The sequence below is a fragment of the Euprymna scolopes genome, chromosome 4, assembly GCF_053919585.1.
Source record: "Euprymna scolopes isolate OS-2025 chromosome 4, ASM5391958v1, whole genome shotgun sequence".
In the NCBI taxonomy this organism is placed as follows: Eukaryota; Metazoa; Mollusca; class Cephalopoda; order Sepiida; family Sepiolidae; genus Euprymna; species Euprymna scolopes.
The window spans coordinates 132087191-132108177 of NC_136485.1; the positions used below are offsets into that span (position 1 = coordinate 132087191).

Sequence of the window (20987 nt, forward strand, 5' to 3'; positions counted from 1 at the left end):
AATGATATCCACTTAATTGTAATGTCGCAGTAATGCAAATATCCAAAACTTAGGAAAAACATTGTGATAGAAATTTAATGATTAATGAAAATAGTTTTTGAAGACAATTAGCGAAAATTAAATTTTGTTAAATTGGCCAAAGACTTTCGGTTTTCAGAACATATCTATCTCCCCTTTGTTACAATTAGAACTCTCCGTTTTTATATTTTATTTTATTTTATTTTATTTATTTATTTATTTATTTATTTATTTTGCAAAACACAATTTTCGCTCATTGGTGTCCAAAACTATTTTCATTAATAATTAATTTTCTACCTTATCGTTTTCATAATTTTTTGGATATGTTCATTACTGTGACATAACCATTCAGTAGATACCATTGGTTGCACTTGAAATTCAATATTTCAATTTATAATAACGAAGAAGAACCTACAATTTTTAATAGAAAAAATGTTACACACACTGTTTTAAATTGTATTTTGTCCTTTACTAGCCCCGGAAAATAAAAAGGGGGTCGGACTGTTAGTTAATAAGAAAATAAATGTCACAGAAAAAAAATAGAGAGCTACATCATTGTTGTAAAGTGGCGTGTTACTTGTGAGTCTGCTTGAGAGACTGAGAGAGAAGCAGGCAGATGGATAGCTTGCCTCTTTCACCTAGCAACATTATGAGCGCCAGTTTCTCCTGCCATCTTGGACGACACCTTTTACAATATTCACTTTACTTGAAGTGTTGCCAAGAAGGGTAAGAGTTATCGTCTACCCAGAAGCTACGTGATTTCATCAACTTCCGTTGTTGGAGTCACCTCCAAGCCCTAAATGTATCTTAAGCTCTTCTATTCAAATAACGACTTTCTTTATGTCATAAAACAATCTCGATTCATTGCAAAACTTATCAAAATTATATAATTATAATTGAGAAGTCGTGATATTGCATTGTCATTGTTGCATGGTACAAATCTGCCCAACAAAATATAAAAATATAACTAAAAAAAAAAAATATATATATATATATATATATATATATATATATATATATATATATATATATATATATATATATATATATACACACGTTCAGTCGTGTTCCTCGCTGTTTTAGTAGTGCTTTAATCTTATGTGATGTTTTAAACCGACCAGAGTTTCATTGCTGACGTGTTTCCATATTCACTTACATTGGACAATTGTTGTATAAAGGTGATTAGATAAAATAGTGAAAATAACACCCAGAGATCTTGAAAAGACCATGGCTGAAAGTAGGAGCAAAGCAGTGAGCAAGAAGAGAATTCTACAACCTTGCAGTTCTTGAAAACAAACTGCTGGAATAAGAAGCTGTATTAGGATGAGGGATTAAAACAGAATTGATGGAGAACTCTATGCCAACGAGTCAAGCAAACTGGAACAGGGAATAGATCAGATAATTCTGAAGAATACATGGCATAGTTGTATTTATAAAAAAAAAGACGTCTGATTACAGTGAAAAGAGATAGTGTGTATCAAATTACAGATACATTTTTTTCAATTTATTAAGAACCTTCAATTGGGACTGAGATTGATCTGGCCATAGTAAATTTATTATTGAGTGTCAAAATCGTTGGCTCCTATAATACTATAATATTATGGCAATAGCAGAACGTGTTGCATTCCTCACAGTCTGCAAAGCTAAATTATCAAGAAAAAGCTAAATTATCCCCCAAAAAGCTAAATTATCAAGAAAAAGCTAAATTATCAAAAACAAAGCTAAACTATTAAAAACAAAGCAAAATTATCAAAAACAAAGCAAAATTATCAAAAACAAAGCTAAATTATCAAGAAAAAGCTAAATTATCAAAAAAAAATCTAAATTATCAAGAAAAAGCTAAATCATCTCTAAAAAAAGCTAAATTATCAAGAAAAAGCTAAATTATCAAAAACAAAACTAAATTATCAAGAAAACGCTAAATTATCAAAACCTAGGCTAAATTATCAAGAAAAAGCTAAATTAACAAAAACAAAGCTAAATTATCAAGAAAACGCTAAATTATCAAATAAACAGGCAAATGTATCCAGAAAAAGCTAAATTATCAAAAAAAAAACAATAATTTACTGAATTTTGGATTAGGCTTTTCTTAGAACTAGATAGCATTTAAGATTTTTACTAGACAATATAGCCTTTTGGCTAAGAACAAAATATAGTATCTGTTCTTATACTATACATTATCTTTTCTGCTCTCAGTCAGTGAAGAATAATTTCTTTCCAACAGAAATGATTGTTATTTTTATTTTGTTTTTCCAAATAATGAACAAAACATTTGCATTTATTCATTCCGGTATTAATAATTAGTAAGCCTATACATCTTAAACTAGAATACGTTTAAGGCTTGCAAAATTCATACTAGAATTGTCCAAATAAGCTCATGGTACAGCGGATAAAAGTGCTAAATATAATCAGTTCTAAGTTACAGTTTTCTGGAAGGTGAAGCTTATCAGATCTGTCATTTAAATTTTGTTTTAATGCAAATTCAATAATACCCATGAAATTATTAAAACCAACTCTTACACCTTTGTGCAATTCAACCATTTGAGCTCCAATATACGGTTCTCCCCTTGCCAAACTTTCACAACACTCGGTTAGTTAAAACCCTTACAATAATTTCACCCACTCTCTATCGGTGCCTATCCTAAACGTGGATTCCATAAACAAAGCTTCTTTCCTTGAACTGCCCACCTGTGGAACTCTGTTCCACTGATCTACATCCCAACTGACTACAATAATGTTGTCTCCAAGTCCAACATAAGCAAGTTCTTGTTGAACCGTCCTTTTAAATAATAGAATTATACCAAATTTTCACTACTGACGATTACTATGCTATTGTTCCAATGGCTACCGTACACACAATAACCCTTATCCTCGAAAGGCTTCCAGGCCTTGATAAGTGGTGATCCCTTTCTAAAAAAAATGAATTGGTACAAATGTACTTTAATCTATAACTATGCAGCAACTTTCAGTCGTTATTTGTTTCATCACTGTTCAATAATATGCATCAAATGTGCACTGCTACATGGCAATCAAACCTAGATGCAACATGCAAAATTTTTAATAACCATAACTGTCAACAACTGATTTGGGTTCTGATGGCTCTCTTCAGTTCACAAATCGTTTGAGGATTGTTTTTATAGATACTGAGGGTTCCTTCTGATCTTCAGGTGTCATTCAAACATGTACTTTGAGATAACTTCACGGATTTTAATCTAGAGCATTATGGTCCGGTGAATTAGTATCCGATCTGGGATCACACCTTCTACTCATGAGACGACCACCAAAGTGTCCCAACATATCCCTGAACAGTAATAAAGAATGTTAAAAATTCACAACTGAAACTTAACTGACGAATTAGACAGACTGTCCCAATTAGTGCTGGGTTGCCGAAAGCATTTTGGATTTTATTAACCATTGTGGTTTATGTTTATATGATACCTATACTATTTTGACATAACATATTTCCAGATTTTTCAAAAAACAATCCATAATTTTTAGCATTGACTTTTTTCAGTTTCTACTAATTTCCATTTCACGCCTTTAAAACTCAAACATCCATTTCATCCTTTAGACATCAGCATGAGCTGTGCAGATCGCTGTAGTCTGCAAAGCAACTCTGAAACTTGTTGACCGTTTTCCATGTTCTCATGTAGGTGTCTGAGTAGAAAAATTAGATATTGCCTTCCAGAATCAGATACATAGTTACTCATCCTTTGCTACGAAAGCTCAACGTTGCTTAACTTCTTCATTCAGTTTTCATTAACATACCTTTACAGCACATATATGACAACAATATCCAAGTCTTAAAACAAGTGATGTGATTTACAGTAGTTAGGGCGATCAGAAGGCTCCCTTTTTATTAGCCACTACAGCAGTATGTAAAGGAGGGCACAATGCCTTTCTCAGAAAAAAAACACCGCTTATTCTTGATCCTAGCTGTATAATAAGTCTCTAGGAAGGATGTATTTTTTATGTCTTTGATATGACTCGGCCTGAGCTTGAACCTTGATCTCTTGCATCATTAACTGACGCAAAAAGCTGTTCCAAGCCTTAGCACTCTATATGAAATTTCCATGTATTCACGCATAAAAGTATTTTCAGATCTCACCCTCAAAGACGAGCAAAAACAAAAATATGGAATCCATTTTGTACGGAAATGGAATCTTGTTTCTTTTTCTTTTTTTCTGCCTTTGATGTCGGGGGGGGGGGCGGGGGGAATGTATTCAAAGTTTACTTGTAATCCTTATTTCTATTATGAGAAAGTCATGAATAACGCAAAAAGAGATTTGGATTCTTTTAAATTTATTCATAATAAGAATCTATATCCTAAAGGTGTGTCATCTATCTTCAAGTTTATAGCACAGGCTTTTTTTTTTTTAATCTATTAATAACCTGCATTTTCTATCTCTTCAACTGATTAACTAATCATGCGCATATACGTGTGCATGTAATAGTGAAATACCCATATATAGACAACTAGCAGTTCAGCCCGGCTTTGCTCGGGCCCTATGTACTGTTCATAACTTGCCCTATGTGTGAATATCCTTCATGTAAAATTTCAAATGTTTAGACCAAAAATTGTCCGAGTAATTTAGTAGAGACCGCAGAGGTAATTTTTTTAAAACTTTGACCCTAATTTTGACTCTTTAACATTAATTGTTTTGGTCTCAAATAAAGTTAAAAAGTTTGAACCATATCCAAGTTACCTACATCTAAAATTTCAAGTGTTTAGACCCAAAATTGGCGAAGGAGTTTGCTAGAGTCCGCAAATGTCAAATCGTTTAAATTTTGACCCCTCGGCAGCACAAATGTTCGGCCAAAAACTGATTAAAAAGCTTACTCGATGGCTGAATACACTTCACGTAAAAATTTCAAACGTTTGGACCAAAAATTGGGTGAGTTATTTGGTAGACACCGCAGAGGTCAATTTTTTGTAAATTTGACCCCAATTTGGACCCGTTAACATTTATTATTTGGGGCTCAAATCAAATTAAAACGTTGGATCCATGTCCAAGTAACATAAATCTAAATTTCAAGTGTTTGGATCCAAAATTGGCGGAGGAGTTTGATAGAGCTTTCAAAGATCAAATCGTTGAACTCTTGACAGCCAAATTTCTGGTCAAAAACCAATTAAAAAGATTTTCCCAAATCTCAATACGTCTTATGTAGAATCTCGAGTCTGTAGACTGAAAATTGACAGAGTAGTTTGGTAGAGAAATGTACACACACACACACACAGACACACTTTTTTTTAAAGGTGGTCACCACTTATCAAGGCCCGGAAGCCACTCAGGAATAAGGGTTATTGTAAGTACAGTACGTTAGTGTGGATATTTAGAGTGTCTACTTAAGGGGGTGGTTTATCAGGAATTTGTTTACGTTGGACTTGAAGACAACCAAGTTGTAGTCAGGAGAGAAGCAAGCAGACGGAACAGAGTTCCACAGGCGTGCAGTTCTAAGAAAGAAGCTTTGTTCATGGAATCTACGTTTTGGTTTAGGTACAGATAAAGAGTGGGGAAAATTTTTGACAGTGGTTTCAGCTAGACGGGTGTTTTTCGTAAAAGATTGGCCGGTGGGGGGGGGGGACCAGAGATTGGAGTTCAGATGAGCACCTGCCATGGAAATAACGATAAAACGATAGGCTTGCAACGTCTCTTCTGTGGGAGAGAGGTTGCAGGGAAGAGAAAAGGGCATCTCCCACTAAGCCACAAAGTCTATTTTGTACTCTGTCAAGGCAGGATAGGCTGTTTTTAGCAGCTCCTGCCCAGATATGACAGCAGTATTCCATCCTTGGACGTATAGATATTAAGTTCATCATAATCATCATCAGCATCCAGTTTTAGTGTTTAAGTTAGGGCAAGTGTCCCAGAGTCAGAAGGGCAACACCAGGTATGTCTCAAACCCGCTGTCTATAAGTGTGAAACCAATTCCAAGCTTCTGATAGAGAATGGCTGGAAGGATTTTTTCCTCTAGGTTACTGCTGTACATCAACCTGTGCATCACATAACATGGTCATTATGCTAAAGCCTCTACAAGATTATTAAAGAAGTTTAGTAACAATTTATTCAAACATAGTTCAAACATGTTTTTGGCAAATTGCTTTTCAGCATCATCATCAGCATCATCATCAGCATCATCATCAGCATCATCGGTTTACAATCTGTTTTACATGCTGCTATGTGTCGGACGGTTTTAAGAAATTGATTTCCAAACTAACCTATCTTTGGCTAGGTCTTTATTTATCCCTCTTTCTCTCCAGTCCATATTTATCATTAGCTTATTCTTCCCGCCTGCGGAACACTACTCTGTTGGCGTGCTGCCTGGCCGACTACAATATCGTAGACCTCAAGTTCAATGTAATAAGTCCTTGTTGAGCCGTCCCCTTAAATAATCAAATTCTATCCAATCTAAAGCATTAACGATAATTACACTACCACTGTACCTTCATTAACCCTTATCCTCAAGTGGCCTTTGGGCCTTGATAAGTGGTGACACTCTTATAAAAAAAGGGATACATTGGAATATACAACATATACTCACACATTCAAAAATGCTGTCTATATTTTCTTTTATATGTTAACTTATCTGAGATATATATATATATATATATATATATATATATATATATATATATATATATATTTGACTACTTCATTTAATCACCATAAATTAATATACTAAAGTAGAATTTTATGCATAAACTTTAAGTATTTACTTCAACAGTGTTCAATACATAGTAGAGCTAGGTATTAAATTATAAAATATATATGGCAAGTAAGCTACACAGAATATTCCGCGTTTCATCCACGCTAGGATTCGTTAGGCTTAGGCCTTCTTGATCTAAAATGCAACAAACGCCTAATATAAGCCTGACAAATCCTAGTATGAATGAAACGCGGAATATTCTGTGTAGCTTAATTGCCATATATATTTTATAACTTACTATATATATATATATATATATGTACATACATACATACATACATACATATATATATATATATATATATATATATATATATATATATGTACATACATACATACATATATATATATATATAAGTGAACGTGTCTGTGTGTGTCTGTGTACATTTCCCTACGCAATAACTCCGTCAATTTTTAGTCTACAGACTCGGAATTTAATATACAAGGTACTGAGATTCGAGAAAATCGATGTGATCGGTTTTCGGTCTGAAATTTTGCGATTAAGGTGTCAAAGTACAACGATTTTACTTTTGAGAACTCTACCAAACTCCTCCGACAAGTTTGGGTCTACACACTTGAAATTTTAGATATAGGTTCGTTGGACATGGATCTAACTTAATAACTTGATTTGAGCCTAAAACAATAAATTTTAAGGGGTCAAAAAAGGGGTCAAAGTTTTAAAAAAATTGACCTCTGTGGTCTCTTCCAAATTACTCAGACAATTTCTGATCTAAATATTTGAAATTTTACATAAAGGGTATTCAGAGATAGGGCAAGCTTTTTGATCGGTTTGGGTCGAAAATTTTTAGTTACCAATATATAAATGTATGTATGTATGTATGTTTGCATGTCTACCTAAAACTTTCAATAGAGGCGACGGATATTACCAAGATCAGTATCGTTTTAAAGTTCGATCTTTCATACGACAAATATCGAAAGATTGGCTAAAAACATTAATATTTTAACCTTCAACTAAGCACTTTTCTACAGGGGGGGTCACTTTTTCCGCCGATATTTTTTAAAGTTATCCTCTCCTTTAGATTTTCTAGCCTTAATTTAAAAAAATGTCGCTTCCGGTTTAGCGGTGGTCATAACAGCATAGACGTTAGGTTTTTACCCCATTCTTTTCCTCCTTCGCTGAACGGGTTCGAGCCTGCCTTCCTACTACCACATGTTTTTTTGTTTTGCTTCTTTTTTTTTTTGTTCAACAGACACATCCAAACACCTGGGCAACGCCGGGCGAAAATGCTAGTATATATATATATATATATATATATATATATATATATATATATATATATATATATGTAATTAAGAATTCAGTCAATACCTTTGAATGCACTACATATATTTACACACACAAATATACTGTTTATTTTTTCTTTAACATCTGTGTAAATCTGAATAGTAATTATATTTTATGTTGCAGACTTATTGATTGCATCTCATGCATACTTCATATATTCCTATTAATTTTGTAATATAGGTGCAAGTTATTACAAGAAGACACTTATAAACATGATTGATCTTTCAAAGAAAAACGTTTCAGTTTATAACTTTTATGTTATCTGTTATTTTCGATTACCTACATTTTTTTTTGTGTCCACAACCTTTCTTTTTAAATTAGAATTTGCGATTTCTTGTTTCAAAAAAAATGTATATTCTTATACAAAGTTGCATATATTTACGTGTTGGTCTGTCCTATGTTGTGACAGATCAACATTTTCTGGGTCATTTAATGCTGAAACGCGTTAACCATTGGAAACGGGCCTTCTTCCACTGTTATTACCACCAAATTAGTGTGTTAATTGTATGCAGTTATTTGATCTTATGGAACGCTATATACGAAAGTCTGTAAACTACTTCAAATAGCTATGTGTGGCGTTGCTTCTTATGATTATGTGTCATATAGCTATAAACTGGATTCGCTGATGAGTGTTGGTCGATAATTACTAGGGCAATGACAACAGAATATTCTTTTCATTGTTTTGACTCTCGAGTATATATCCGACAAAGTTAGACACACATAACCAACCGGGAACCACATCACTCTATATAAAGCATATAGGATACCAACGGATACACACTCGAGAGTCAATACAATTAAAAGAATATGCTGTTGTCCTAGCCCTGATAATTACATATAGTAGTTGAAATAACTATCAGGCTTAAAAAATAAAGAGATTGAATTCATATTTGTACAAGAAATCAGATCTCACAATACTTGAATGCAATCATGAACATATTACTATGATAAAATGTGTCTTATTGCTATTAAATTTTTAGAGTGGATTTGCTTTTAATTTGTCAAGATGCCATTATGCATAAAACTCGTTTTATGTTTTAGCCGTTATAGCAATTAACAGACTAGATATTTTGGGAAGCATTTTATTCTAGCAAGGGAGAATCAAGAGTGGTTTTATTAAATAGGTTACTTTTTTTAAAATTCAAATCTGTATTCCATTCGCTAATTCCTATGCACATAACCCAACTTTATAACAAAAGCAGAGGTGAGGTGTTTATTGTTTATGATTATTTGAATATAAAGATATACTCTAATGTAATTAGAATGTTGTTGTTTTTTTGTTTTTTTTAATCATCACGGTATGTTCACTTCATTGGCACAATCAGCTAATCATGTTTCTGTAGTCACAGTGATGATGTGTGAGTTGAAGTTTCCATCTACTCTCCATCGTTTTTTTTATCTCAACAACAACTTTTTTATTTTTACCTTATTGATAAGAAACATCACAAATGCGATTGGATTAAAAAAAATCTCTTTGACAATAGCAAGTAATGCTCCCTGAAACCCGAGTGACAATAAGTCTCCCAAAATTTCCAAAACTCTCTACATATTTCGCTAACCATTGCAAATCACTTTTTATTATCATTTTCAATCGTCGGTTTCTCGATAGCAACGACCCCTGGTCTCCTCTGAAACTTGAGTGAAAATAAGCCTCCAAAAGTTCTAGTATTTTTCCCACCTTCCGATTAGAGGTCAGGATGGTACTCTCTCTCTCTCTCTCTCTCTCTCTCTCTCTCTCTCTCTCTCGCTTTAGTTTTTCTTCCCCTTGACTCTTCAAGATAATTTTGTATGGTACCAGCTGAAGCTGGTCTCACAATATGCATGTATGTGATTCGATAGGAGAGGAGTCAGTTCATTAGAATTCTGGCATATTCGTTATCTTTAGCCACATGTAATTTTCTTATAACAATATTATGTTTAACACTTGTTTTATAGGACATGCTTCCACATTTTTAGTTCTTCATGAATAATTGTGTTTGGAGTTCTCAGACTGACATTTAACTTTACACTTATTGTCTCTATAGATGGACGAGGGTCCTTATCCATGAAATTCTTCATTTAGCCAGTCAACTCTGATTTTCTGACTTCCCTACACCAACTCTGATTTTCTGACTTCCCTACACCAACTCTGATTTTCTGAGTTTCCTACTCCAACTCTGATTTTCTGACTTCTCTACAATAACTCTGATTTTCTGACTTCCCTACAATAACTCTGATTTTCTGACTTCCCTACACCAACTCTGATTTTCTGACTTCCCTACACCAACTCTTATTTTCTGACTTCCCTACACCTCTCATCATTCTTCACAGACTTGCTGCCTTCCTTAAATCTCTTATGCCACTCAAAAACTGATGCTTAATTCGTGCAAGATGGTCCAAAAGCAGTCTGAAGTATTCCATACGTTTCTGTGGCATTTCTCCCACGTTTAAAACAGAACTTTATTGCATATTATTGTTCTAAATTTTCCTCACGTTCAGATTGAATTTTTGAAATTTACCAGCTGTGACAATGAAGTTTTAGTAGGATGTATTCCAATTCCTCTTGTAGCTGTTCAGTTGAGGCTTAAATCATAAAAATTGGTCATTCATCTCATAAGATGTATAGAAATAACATACTTAATTTTCAAGAGTCTATGGCATTTTAAATATCTGTTCAGAAAAAGTCCGAAAACTTATCGAAGGCATGTCATAGGTGTTGAACTCGCCATGGCCATTTTAATATCCATTAAAACATGAAAGGAATTGTTTAAAAATGTAATCGGTTTTTGTCCCAGAAATAAATTGTTGTTGTTAACGAGTAAAAAAAAATATTTACTTGACAAAACTTAGAATTATGGTGACGAGATGAAAAACGAATTCTGACCAAAAGAATTCATAAAATATGAAGAAAATAAAGAAAGAAATTTTACACGCGTACAAAATCTTTCTTAAAAATCCAAGCAACATTTATTTCTCCCAAAACTAAACACAGTTCTCCTTTTGACATGAATGGGTTCACTTTGATATTTTAGTGCTATTATTATTATTATTATTATTATTATTATTAAAATCTGAAAATAATGAAAGACTAATTGAAAGCTCCTATTCCCTAAAAAAAAAAAAAACAGAAACGGAAATTCCAAAAGACAATTACTTCAGAGAAGAAAATTCTGTAAGAATATGTGTCCAAAAACGAATTTTACCGAAAAAAAAATAAATTTTGGAAAGCAAAAATAAATGAGTTCGAAAAAAGAAAAGGTTGCACAAAAATTCTTCAGTTAAAATCCTGAATTATAATATCCACATTTTTTTTTTTATTCTCAAAAAATAAAAATCTAGAAATATTTTTGTTACCTCATGTATAAAGATAAAAGAATGGATTTCAAGAAGATGAAGAACGAAACCTTTCTTTAAAATCCCAGCAGATGTTGTTCCCAAAAGAAATGTTCATTATGCTATGAAAGAAAGAATTCATTGTAATATTTTGATTCCATTGTAAATATTACCATTTTTTTTTTCCTTTAATTTCTAAAAAAGAAATATAATAATGGATGATTGTTAGTTTTGAACAATTTCTTAAACTAACAAAATTCTGGAGAAATTTGAGACCAAAACGGATCCTAACAAAAAAAAATAAAGGTCTATTTTATGCAACAGGGTTGCGTGTGGAAATTACTTTCTGTTCAACAGTTTAAAAGATTCAGTTATTTTGTAATATATTCATGGATAGCATAGGGAGCACAGATGACCTAGGTTACTTTTAAAGAATGAATGAGAGTTATTGTGTTATTATATGTAGCACAGTTGAGATAGCCGCTTCATGTGACAAGGGAAGGCAGAGGAAAACGTACAAAGAAGAGAGAAAGATTCACTTGTGAGTAAGAGGGATAAATAAAGGTCTGGCCAGAGATAACTTTGTTAGAAAGTCATTTTTTAAGTCATCCAATGAATGCCAGCCTATAAAACGTATATAAAATTAAATAGGATGCTTATGAGAAAAGAGAAATATTATTAAGAGTTCATCTATCTATTTCTCAATCAGTTAATATTGTAAAAAGATAAATATATACACACAACATATTTCTTCTCCGAACAGTAGAAGAGTCCTTAGTTTAGCGGGTAGAATATTGGACTCTTACGATCAGATGTGACTCATGTCTGAGATTGATGCAGTCATTGTGTGTAGTCACACTGATGAGTCCGTCTGTAAATGATATATATTAGTTTAAATAACTAATCTGGAGACTGGTTAAAAATAATAAGACACGCTTAGAATCAGTACTGCCTAATCACACTGACACAGGTTCTCATTAGATCACTAAAGTTAAGCAGCATACAGCCTGGCTATTATGAAATGGGTGACCATTTGAGAATGCCAGGTGATCTTCCTAGGATCAGAATATACATGCAGCTAGAGGCCGCTTGTGTATTTGATATTTCCTGTAAACTTCCTCCTTTAGAGGAAACAGGCATAGTTCGACCAAGGCTACTACCACACCAGGTATTGTCAGTCTATTTATTATTTAATCAGACCTCACCATACTTGAAAGTAACCCTAAACATATTAATCTGTTAAAAGGTGTTAATGTACAAAGATTACACAACTGAAGTTATGGGCCTAGAACCATTTAAACTGTGATGAGAAGCACACATAAGTCTTGATAGGAATTTATCTTCATAAATTAAAATTAAAACGAGTAACATTTCCTCAAGTTTCATAGTCCATATAAATATTTCCTGCTTCTTTTTCCGTGAAGTGTTTAGAAATTTATATCTAATGTGAACAAATATATTGCTGCCCAACTCCCTACATAGATTGTGTCTTTATAATTTTGTCACCTCTTGCATCTAAAACTTAATTAAGTAGCAGTTTTGGTCGGTTTTAGTTTTCTTCTTCCATAGGAGGAAATTTCTAAGGAATATAAAACTCACAAGCCGTCTCCAGTCGCATGTATATCTTGTGCAGGGACAAGGCAGTGTTTGCAACAATGTGATGAGATCCTCTCACATACATCAGCTTGTCCTTCCAAATGGTCACCCATCTGGTATTGACTAGGCTCAATGTTGCTCAACTTTGACTGGTGTGTCAACGTGATTATGCCGTATGCTCCTTTACAATTCAGTGTAAATTTGTGTTGTTTGCACTGAATAAAAGTTTTAAAAGAAAGGATTATTTTTTTTAAATAACAACGCAATCTTTTATATAATTTGTTTATAAAAGTTTGTGTTGTTGTTGAAAGATAAATTGCTGACAAACTATAATTTTAAGGGGACAGAAAACGAGAAGTTAAAAGAAGAATCCATTCCTCACTCAATGACCATGGAAGCTAATAACGAGCTAATGAAATTTTCATAAGAGACCATGAAAACGTAATAACTTTGCTATTCAACTGTCTGATAAATATAGACTAAAATCAACTAATTACGCTGGACGTAATTGTAAGGCCCCAAGTTATAATCATTAATTATTCTAATGACTCTTGTGTTGGTCAATATAATGATAGGCAAATAGAATAGAAGTATCTCTGCCCTGGGAATTAAGCAATTAGTTGGGTGGAACCTAATGAGTGCCAAATTTTACCCCCCCCCCCCAATCTATAAATAGGTCTGGTTTCGAACTTCAAGTTTGGTTGCTTTCTTTATTTTCAAACAATATAACCTTTCTTGGAGAATCTTCAAGCCAGGATTTAGTGCTGAACTCTGCAAAATGCAGCAATATTCCTATCTGTTTTCCACTTAGTATGCCACTCATCTATCGGTTTTCCACTTCAGTTACTCAATGTCTTTTCAAAGGACCTTAGTACCGTTGTAGATAACTCCTTCAAACCAATGTGCTATTGTATTAGGATCACAAAAAACACACAACCAAGTTCTCTTTCTCAACATAACACTTCCGTTCCTTATAAATACCTCAGGTACGATTCCTTCTTAAGTATGCTATCCGAGCAACAAATCCTTATCCACGCGGTCCTGGATATGACCTTAAACTATATCTGATGGTGACGCGCCACCTTGCGGGCCTTAGGGAGTGTGGAGCCACCCTTTAATTGCCATTGCTCCCAGTTTCACACTGACCCGGAGTGGTAGTACCTGTTAGGGTCCCGACTATGGGTTAAATAGAATCTGACTTGAAAAAATATATATACTCCATTAAAAATCGTTCCTCAAAATAACTAGATTCGGCATTAAATAACCTAAAACAAAAACAACAAACCAACCTTATCTACGAAAAGATATCATGCACCTGAAAGATGGTCAATGGTCGGCAACCAGAATAGTGCAACGGAGGATGCGAGGGGACTTGATTCTTGCATACAACGTAATTGACAGGAATTTAAATCTCCATTTTATAAAGTTTTTTTTTGCCATGTGTGTTTGCATGCCATCATCGTTTTCAGCTTTATAGAATAAAAGGCAGTATTTTCTGTCCATATTTCTGCACTGTGAAACAACATACCAGAGGAAGTTGTGGCGATCACTCCCATATCTAGGTTTAAAGCAGATTCAAACTTTTTTTAAATGTAAATATCTGTACCTCTCTATACATATTGCTTGTGCTATTTTGTTATTTTTTGCTAAATAGATTTGAATTGAGAATATTTTTCATCGGTTATTAATACAATAATTTAAATACTTTTTTTTTTAATATAAAAATAACCTTACTTGTTTTTGTACATATATCTTTAACTGCTGCAAATCGCTAACGCTGATGGATGACCTACTATGATATAGTCTTTCTTCAGCATATCACAGGTTAAACATTTACGAAAAAGAGTAGTTATGGTACTACCAGATCAGCCAGTATGAAGGTATTGACTTTCTCACCTAAAATGCACCAAACATTAATGTTATTGTTCTTTTTTTCCTGTCTATTTGCAAAACTCAATTATGTTCTGTAAAATCATACAAAAATTTTCCTATACAAAACAACGAAACGAAACGAAATAAATATTTGAAGATATAAAGAACTTAAAGCATAACAACTTTTACTTAAATAACCTGGTTTGGCATTAAATAATCCGAAAAGAATTGGTATGCTGTTAAACAAAACAACTAAACCAAACACCTCGAATAAACATAAATACATAGTAATAAAATACATGCTCCATTGAGCTGGCTTCTCTCCTCTTCAAACTGTATAATAAATACCTAATATACTTGTCTAGCCAAACCACTATCAATAATTTCCCCCACTGTTTATCTCTACCAAAATCTAAACGTAGAATCCATGAACAAAGTTTCTTTCTTAGAACTGCTCGCCTGTGGAACTCTCTTCCGTTTCCCTGCTTTCCAGTTGACTACAATATGATCGTCTTCAAGTCCAACGCTAACAAATTCTTGATGAGCCGTTCACTTACCAAATCTTTACTACTAACGATATTGTCCCATTGACTAATCATATACTCATTAACTCTTATCTTTGAGTGGCTTCCGGGCCTTGATAAATGATGCCTCCTTTGTTAAAAAAAAAAAAAAAAAAAAATTACTCAGATCTTTCTTATCTAAAACAAAGGTCTAGGTTATCCTCGATGGTTGAATTTCCAAACTATATCACATTAATGCAGATATGCACCAGGAATTGAAACTTAAATCTTAATTTTTTTTTTTTTTTTTACCGATCTTTATTAAAGAGTTTTTTTAATGTCTATTGTTATCACTTGCTCTCCTCTTCTTCTTGGGCGTCCTCTAACATCAATAAATATGCCTTAAGCGTCTCGTTGGAAGGTCTTATCCTGATTTGCTATTAAACTCCTAAAGAGGAAGCGTTTCAAAACCAAATCACATGACAGTGTGAAACTCGAATAAGATATACAACAGGCAGGACGTCGAGTATCCAGTTTTTGCCGACCGTTATCATCATCTTCATAGTTGTTGCTGTTGTTGTTGCCTCCAAACGTTTTGGCCAACTAATCCTTAGGCCTACTTTGGGTAGGATTAAAACGGCTATTTTTACAATGTGTAGCGGAAACTGTAGAGACTCAACACCTCTATCCATTGCGGGGCCCATAGTGCAGTAGATATGTGTGTTTAGTCTCTACCGACCAGGTGAGCATTGTCTGAAGATAGCGGTTTCAATCCTACCACAGCCAGAAAGTTATGAGACAACAACAACTATGGAAGGCAGTAATTACTGGATACAGTTATAAGACTCAGCATCCCTATCCTGTCGTGGTTAACCACCTGAAGAATGCCAGAGGATGAGTTGACTAAAACGTAGTGAAATAAAAACTATGAAGATGAGGATAACAGTCGACAAAAAACTGAATACACAAAATATAAAAATAAGTTTATGAACTGAACATTTACTAGTCCAAGAATTCTCATCAGTTCTGTAAACAAAATACGTAATTTTCCAAATAAATTCTTGCTACCTCATTATATTGTAAACCAGCAGTTGTACCTGGCGTTGCCCAGTATTAGACATAACGTTCATTTCCTTTAAAAAATAAATGAAGTAAAAAAAAAAAAGAAAATGGAACATGTGCATGCGAGTATTATGTTTTTTCTAAACCGTTCACTTCTTGCTAGTAAAAAAAAAAAAAAATATCCGAGCTGAGATCGAAACCAAAATCTAAAGACCATGAGAAAAGTACCATAACCATTAGGCCAGCTTGACACAATATTAAAAGTGTTTTTAAACCTACTTATTCTTAACCATAAGGAAGCTGTCATGACCATGCCTGCACAGTCGTGAAACAATTAGCAAACTTTTGACCTCTTAGCATCCCTTTTTCCAGATGAAAGCAGATCAAAATTTTTCCACACATCTGAATAATCTTTATTCAAAATTTCAATTCTGTAAATCAAAAAGTTCTTTGAGTATATAGGTTGAGAAGTGTCCTCACAAACACATACATTCTCACTTTTATAGATAGTGAGTCAAGTACAATAACCATTGGGCCAGCATGGCACGGTCTTTGAAAGGTTCTTTGTAAACTATTTATTCTTAATATAAGTAATCTGTAATGTCAACTATGCACGCAAGTGCATTCATGAAACAGTTAAGAAACGGATAAAAATACAATTAATCCCACATAACAATTTTTCAATTTTTACTCCTTAGCAGCCCTTTTTCTGGATGTAAGTGGATTAAAAAGTTTTTCAAATGTCTTAATAATCTATATTCGAAATTTCAAGATAAAAATTCGTTGAGTATATAGGTTGAGAAGGGTCCTCACACACATAGTCTTACTTTTATGGATATATATAGATAGATAACAAGATAGAGTAATAGCAAATGCAAATCGGCTAGTAGAAAGCAAAGTTTTAGTTTGTAGTTTAACTGCTATTTTGGACTAACTTGTACATTATTATTTCAATGAAATAAGTAATTTTAAAAATAAATTCCAACTGCATACATTATTATATTATGAATAACATGATGCAGTAATAACAAATGCAAATTGGCTTCTAGAAAGCAAAGTTTCATTTTTCAACTTAACTGCTATTTCGGTCTGACTTTGAAAATCTGAGAAGTTAACTTCATATTTTAGATTCAATCTTGAAAATGTGGCTCTTTTTCTTTAATAAAACCTCATGTATTTTTCCTTGTGTTTTCAGGTTTCCTGGTTAAAAAAACTGCCTAAAAAACACCCGCTGACAGTTGGTACATATACATTTATAGAAGACGCAAATATATCGGTGTTTCACAATAATCGCACTCACGAGTGGAATCTATTAATCAAGGACGTAAAAATAGCACATTCAGGTGTGTATGAGTGCCAAGTAAGTTCAACGGAGAAACTATCACGTTTGGTGCAGCTAACAGTCAAAGGTGAGACGTCGATTTCAATCATTTTTCTTCTTTTTTTCTAATCAAATGGCTTTAATGTGGGAAAAAAAGTTGTGAAAAAAAAAAAAGAGGCAGAATAAAGTTAAAGGAGAAAAAAAAACAAAGCGTATATCTATTAGTGATGGGACGATTCCAATATTTTTCCCGATTCTGATACAATTACCAATTCCGATTCTTATAAATCTCTAAATATTTAACTTTAGAGCTGTTAATAAAATCACATACAAAATGGAAGATATTTTCTCAAACGTAAAAATACATTGTCGGAGGGGGTGATTACTATTAGTTTAAAATCAATAAATATTTATTATTTTATCGTTATTACCAGCAGTGGAAAAATTTGTTTTAAACAAAATCAAATAAAAACGATGATTAAAGGAATCGTTTTTGGCCTCGGAATACAAGCACAAATTTTTCCAATTCCAGTTCCAATACCCCCAAAAAGTTCCAATCTTTCTGATATCCAATTCCGATTAATCGTCCCAACACCAATATCTATATCTGTCTATCATTATGTAAAAGGAACTTTATCTATGTGTGCATGTGTGTGTGGGTGTGTTCGTTTTCTATAGACTTTAAAACGGCTGGGCTGATTATTTTTTTAATTTCACACAAATGCATTTTATGTGCCTGGCAGTGTTCATTGATAGGTTTTGTAACAGAATGTTTTTGATACATATAAATAACTGAAAAAAATCCGATGAAAGAAGAAAAAAGCGATTTTGACCAAAGTTAACACAGCCTAACATCACAAGTGCATTTGAGAAGTTTTATTACTGAAAGCAGAATGGCGTGGCATATAAAATCGACAGTAGGTTCTTTATGGCAGGCGCACATTTGAAATAAATGTTTCTGTTTAGAGCACAATTGAACCATGATACTAGACTCTTGCAGTTTAAACTTTAATTCAAGCCATTATATAAAAATAATTTCATAAAATCAACAGTAGGTTTTCAACCGGGCAATGTAAACTACAATATATTGTGGACTAAGTCACTACAGAAAGGCATTTGAAGCTTTCTCTCGGTGCACAGCCCGGGGGGGGGGGTCCCCAACTAGAGCAGGGTAGTTAATCGATTTGATTGAAAAATGGGGGATTTCACTGATTTCAATGACAATAATTGATCCACATTCAATCCCGGGCTACGTCGGGTGTCCCTGCTAGTCTAAGTTATAATCAGTAATCTTTTGAATGTAAAATAGTAACTTTATTCAACAAATACATAATTCAACATATGATAAAACATGAATTTTAGATTCAAATTTAAAGGATTGTGGCAACGTTTTTGCTGCTGTACTATATTTAAGAAATCTATATCCAGAACATTAGAAGGTTTCATCAGATGTCTGAATCATGACACTCATAGAGACAAGTCAATTCATGATGGTCCCTATGGTGTTGCACCATTAATAGACATACATTTAAGGACCAATTGTTCCGCTCATATTAACAATAAGTTAGAATACAAATCCATCAAGAAGACCAGCATATTTTGGTCGAAAACTACAAAATACTGATGGTGGCAAGCATGTAAAAATATGAAATAAACAGTAAGAGTGACAGATTCATGGTTCTCATTGTGTTGAAATGATAATCCTAATATCAAGAGACCGAGGAGAAAAGAGACAAACTGTTTGTTTTCTACTTGGGAAAAATTAAACCAACGAGTTGAAAGAGGAATAGAAGCGATGGACATTAAAGCTTACAACAATCGCGTTGATGTGCCACGTTAAAAAATAAAAAGTAAAATAAAGCTAACATAAAAAAAAAACAAAAAAAAACAAACAAACAAACCCCAGAAGAACTTCATACAAAATAGACATCTCTGAACTTGACCAAGAGAAAACTCGGCTCTTTGAAGATAGCTGAATAATCCGATAGAAACAACAATAACAAAAAAAATATTTTTTGTGTAAATTTATAAACTTTGACTAAGCTCCAAACAGGCAATTACATAGATATAGATAGACAGTTGATTCTTCTTTTTTTCTTTTTCTTTTTTTTTTCAGAATAAATAGATTATTATTATAATCTTGATTCCTCTTGTAATTTGTTCATCAAACCTTTGCCAATCGTTGCCAACCACAAGCCACAAAAGACTCTCAAATCTAATAAGTCTTACATTAGCGGCCAAACTCCAACCTCTGCCACATCGTTGCTGTATTGCATCCGTGTGCCTGTTTTTCAATTTAATCGAATGTACTCTGATGAATTCAAGGTACCTGTTCCCTTCACTGCTGAGTTCGCTAGATGCCAGAAAGCCTTCTACTCTAATAGCTTTTTGTTTTGTTTTTTTGCCGGACTGCTAAACTATGGAGTTCCCTCCCCGTTTTCTGTTTCCTTGATTGTACTAGCAGAAATTTAAATGTACCGTTAACAGACATCTCGCTGCATAACTCCCCACAGTTCCCTGTTAGACATAATATTATGTCCAAGTGACAATATATCTTGTTTAGTGTGAAAAAGAGTGAAATAGAACTCGTTCTGTGTCCTCTGTCAGCGATCCATAGAGATACCAAGACTGGCAATAGATATTTCCGGATTTCTTCGGCAGAAACGTAACATATTTATAGTTCAACTTTGTGGTGTCACAAAACCACCTATATTTTATATATTTTATGAATATTAACCTTTCGCAGAAGAGTTTACAGAATTCATTTCTGCCAGGGTAGAGAAATCAAAGTTTTCGTTTTCACATTCAAAACAAGCTTTTATTAACCCGAAATCTATCAATATAGCATTGTAATAAGCATTGGGTTTAGATATCAGATAACTTATAAAGAATCGACGTTTCTGAATTTTTGAAATGAGGATTGGTATTATTTGGATTCATCGGATTACTGTTCTCATCGGACCCATGGCGCAGTGGTTAGAGTACTTGGAAAAAAATCAGTTGTAAAAGTGATATTCTCCTGAAGGTTGAAGGTTCAATACTCAGTGTAGGCGAGCAAAAAAAATACAATTGTAATTTACTTAGAACCTCTATCCAGTCATGGCAGACGAAACAAGAGCATGCTACCCCCATGAAGTAAATAAAGGGTTCCGCTCGGAATCGAGTTTGACAGAAACATTCCCGCATTTAACAAGATACGCCTGAAGAAGATCAGAGGTTACATCGACCGAAACGTTGTGAAAATCACACTCAAGATGAGAACAGTAGCCTGATGAATCGAAATAATACTTAT

At 33.5% G+C, this 20987-nt stretch overlaps 1 protein-coding gene across 1 annotated transcript in view; it reads left to right on the forward strand.

Annotated features, from left to right (window-relative positions):
• The window catches only part of LOC145272023 (protein amalgam-like), a gene marked incomplete at its 5' end in the record, with an annotated part of 739512 nt that overhangs the window by 120001 nt on the left and 598524 nt on the right, over window positions 1-20987 (forward strand). The window contains one exon of the mRNA XM_080127019.1: window positions 17570-17783. Within this exon, the coding sequence (XP_079983145.1) occupies window positions 17570-17783 (214 nt within the window). The remainder of the gene's footprint in view (window positions 1-17569; window positions 17784-20987) is intronic.